Below are 3,631 nucleotides of genomic sequence, written 5' to 3'. Positions count from 1 at the left end.
AGGAGGATGAAGAGGAGGAGGATGAAGAGCAGGAGGCAGAGGCAGGAGTCGCAAAGCGCCGTCACTTTATTAAACTCCCCGTTACAGCACCAACGACCGGAGGTGCCCCGCCGCTCTTGGCCCGGTGGCCCCGCACTAAGCCCTTCTCGGGACAGCGGAGCACGAGGAGCCCGTCCCCTCCCCAGCAGCCCTCTCCACACAAGGCACTTGGGCAGCACCGGCCCCCTGGCTCCCTGAGTGGCTCAGGCCCGGCCGCGGGCTCTGGCTCACAGCCTGTTCCTTGTCACTTGCAAGAACCTACAGGAGTCACTCCAAGCAGCAGCTTCCAGCCTCTGTGCCAGGAGCCAGCAGGGAAAAAGCTTCTGCAGAGACCGGCAGCTGCTCCTAGAGCCGTGGAGGAGCTAACAGAACTGTGAGCAGCATCTTCTGCAGCTGACCCTTCCCCCAAGACTCTTGTACCATGTCTGGGATGTGGAGAGGACCTAGATGTCTTCACACACTGCCCTCCTACCAGTAAGGAGCCTGGGTCTCTGAACGCTGCCAGGTCTGCAGGTGAGAAAGGACCAGGGCGGCAGCCCCAGAGGTGCCAAGATGCTCCCAGGCCCCACTGGCACTCTTCACGGCACGGGAGGACCCGCCCACATGGCGGATCTTGTAGTTCTTCCCATGGTTGTTGTCCCAGTGGGTCTTCTGTCCACACTGGAAGGAGATGCAGAACTCTGTGGCCCTGCGGCCGCTGGCTGGCCTGGGCAGGGTGAGCTCAAAAGAGAAGATGTCTGTGTCGGCTGAGCCGTACGTGCTGTGCATGTACTGGCAGGGGACGTCCCGGAAGCTCTTCCAGCCGTCGAAGGTGATGCGGACTGCCACCTTCTTCTCATAGGCAATGTTTCTGACCTTCACTGTCCCTGACAGAGCACGGTCCTGGATCACACAGCTCTCCAGGCAGACGAGGTTCCTGTGCAGGCTGCTGCGGAAAGCCGTGTAGTCCACTGAGGGCTGTGGGAAGTCCAGCACGTACCTGCACGCTTCTGGGCGTGAGTCCCACAGCCTGGGGCGGAAGGAGGCAAGGTCTGACAGGGCATGTTGCAAGTCACAGAGGTCCTCCTCAATCCTTGAGAAGAAGCGGACGGCCGTCAGCGAGAGCCCCTTCATATCAGCAAACACGACTCGCTTCTTCTTCTGGCCCTTGGAGCCCTTGGCGCTGTCTCGCCGCTCGGGCTCGGGTTCTGCGCTCAGCTTCTGGTTGAGACAGGATCGGAGGGGTTTGCGGCCTCGGTTGCCCCGCAGCTCCTCGTAGGAGTTCAGCAGCTTGCGGATGGGGGGCGAGTGGCTCAGGCAGAGCCGCACGGCCAGGTCCACGGGCATGGCTGGGGGGGCGACGGCCCGCCTGCCGCACACCTGGAAAAGCCTAGAGGCGAAGAGGGGGTCAGGCCCCGGCCGCCAGCCCCGGCGAGCCCCCCGGCCCCGCCCGCCCCGGCCCCGCTCACTCGCCGCAGCTCATCGCGTCCCGCGCGCTCCGCTCCGCTCCCGCCGCGGCGGCTCCGCATCAATGGGGCCGTGGGAGCGCCCGCGCCCGGGACACCCCGCCTCGGCCAATCAGCGCAGAGGACACGCCCCAGCCACGCCCCCGGCCACGCCCCCCGGAGCGGGCAAGGAAAGGGGAGACCCTCGGGGGCACCGGGAACAGGAACGGCGGGGGGAACGGCACGGGAAGGGCTCCCGGTGCCAGAGAAACGCGAGTGCTCTTGGAAGAACTACCAGCACCGGGAGGAAGCTCCGGGAGGAAGAGGAGCACGTTCCTCTCGCGTTGTCTTCAATGGGGGAGGCTCAGAAGGGGTTTGTACGTCCCCTTTCAGGTGCCTGTCCAAAGACAGCTGTTTCCAGGGTGTCTAAGAACAGAGGAAAGCCCAGACCCTGTGCTCATCCTCAGAAGCTTCTTACCCTAGTTGTGTGCACTGAGAAAGAAATTTGCTCACACCCGAGCACTGTGGTGTCCCTGACATTTATATTCAAAATCACCTTCACTGTTCAGCTCACATGTGACTCCTTGACACTAAAGACTGTCACCTAAATCAGATCACCCCTGCCCTGTACTCCCTGCTAATCTCCCCAGAGCTGTCTAGCCATTTATGTTAAGCAGCCCTGATTGTTCCTGCTGACAGCACAGATTTTCATCAGCTCATGACACAACTGACCGACCTATCAGTATTTCTACACGGCTTTTCATCACCACCGTGTCTGAATGGCCACAGTACAAGGCAAGACACCACTCATGGCATGACCAAAGTGAGGCTGAACCCAGTGCTCAGTTGGCAAAAACCTGCTGTTCAGCCCCAGCCCGTCAGCAGAACATCTGAAAGTGCCTTCCTAGCAATGAAACCATTTGCTCCACCTTTTTCTGGACCCTGGGAGAGCAGATCCGGCTCAGGCAGGGAAATCACAGCTCACCATCAGTGCCCTCCCTGCGACCTCTTTCACCATCCACCTACTCTGCATGCAGAGCTAATCACTCAGCAAACCAAAGCCATCTCACCCGGGGGGAGCAGGGAACAGGGAACGTATTTGAGCCCAAGTTTTACAGCAGGCCCTGTGAAAGCTGCTCCCACTCTGCCCAGTCTCTCCCAGTGGCACAGATTAAGGTGCATGCACTGCTGCATCTTCTCTGCCTAAAAGCACAAGCTAAAAACCATCACTTTCTCAACAGAGCTGTGGACACACCTCCTTCCCCCAGCACAGACAGAACAGAGGTGCAGTGTTAGCAGTTCCAGAGGTGTCCCAGTATTTAGCCATGGAAGAACACAAAAGTAGGTAGCAGCATTTTCAGGTGTGGCACAACTGACTCTCACTTGGAGCCTGAGTGATCTCAGCCTACCAGCCACATCCACTCTCCTGCCCAGCTGTGTGCCAGCTGCCAGGCTCCAGAGAGGAGCTGCACCAAAGGCACTCTGGATACCACCAGGGCAGCTGAGGTTCAGCTGCTAGAAGAGGACAGTGCCACTCATGCTTGCAGTGCAGCAGCCACGTGAGATGCAGCGTGGTGGCAAGCACGGGCTGTCTGGACTAGTGTTCAGTCAAACTGAATAGGGCCAAGGAGAAAGCTGCCAGACGTGCCACCCAGACAGTGCTCAGGCAGATCCCTGGAGCACGCTCCCGCAGCAGCAGATTAAGGAGGACTTTGGCTGGGAGCTCCAGTCACCTCTGTGAGGCTGTCTGGCTGTAAATACAGGCAGGGCACAATCCACAGCCCTTCCTGGGGGGCTGTGCAGGGGAATGTGCTACTGATTCCTAAGGATTAAACCCAGCCTCCTCTTAACGTCTATACTTGAAAGAATCTTCTTTACCTAAATGGATTAATTAGGAAGACTATAAACCACACATGCAAAGCCACTCACACTACAAGATGCCCTATGTCACCCCCTGCCTGGCAGAAGAAGGTGCTCCCCTCACACAGACCATGCAGGGAGGACCCTGCCCTGGCCAACACGAGCCCCTGCCAGGTGCTGAGGTACCACAGGACACCCTGGGCTTCCCCTGGAGGGGACCCGGCCTGGGTGGCCCCACAGGGAGCTCCAGGGAGCCCCGGGCTGTGTGTGTGTGGGGAGGGGTCGTGGCAGCTGCTCCCCCCGCCCCA

At 59.7% G+C, this 3,631-nt stretch overlaps 1 protein-coding gene across 1 annotated transcript; it reads right to left on the bottom strand.

The window, feature by feature from the left end:
- Window positions 1-44: 44 nt before the first annotated feature.
- LOC113958657 (protein phosphatase 1 regulatory subunit 3C-B-like) lies at window positions 45-1,428 on the bottom strand. Its single transcript, XM_027667108.1, has one exon. It carries the CDS (start codon window positions 1,363-1,365, stop codon window positions 508-510), a length of 858 nt encoding a protein of 285 aa, XP_027522909.1. The 5' UTR covers window positions 1,366-1,428; the 3' UTR covers window positions 45-507.
- Between the last annotated feature and the right edge of the window lie 2,203 nt (window positions 1,429-3,631).

Source organism: Corapipo altera, unplaced genomic scaffold, assembly GCF_003945725.1.
Source record: "Corapipo altera isolate COAL_440 unplaced genomic scaffold, ASM394572v1 275, whole genome shotgun sequence".
Lineage (NCBI taxonomy): Eukaryota > Metazoa > Chordata > Aves > Passeriformes > Pipridae > Corapipo > Corapipo altera.
This window is presented reverse-complemented; position numbering and strand designations above follow the sequence as displayed.

Excerpts from the sequence above, each read along its gene's own strand:
- LOC113958657 (XM_027667108.1), bottom strand. The coding sequence starts at position 1,365 with ATGCCCGTGGACCTGGCCGTGCGGCTCTGCCTGAGCCACTCGCCCCCC.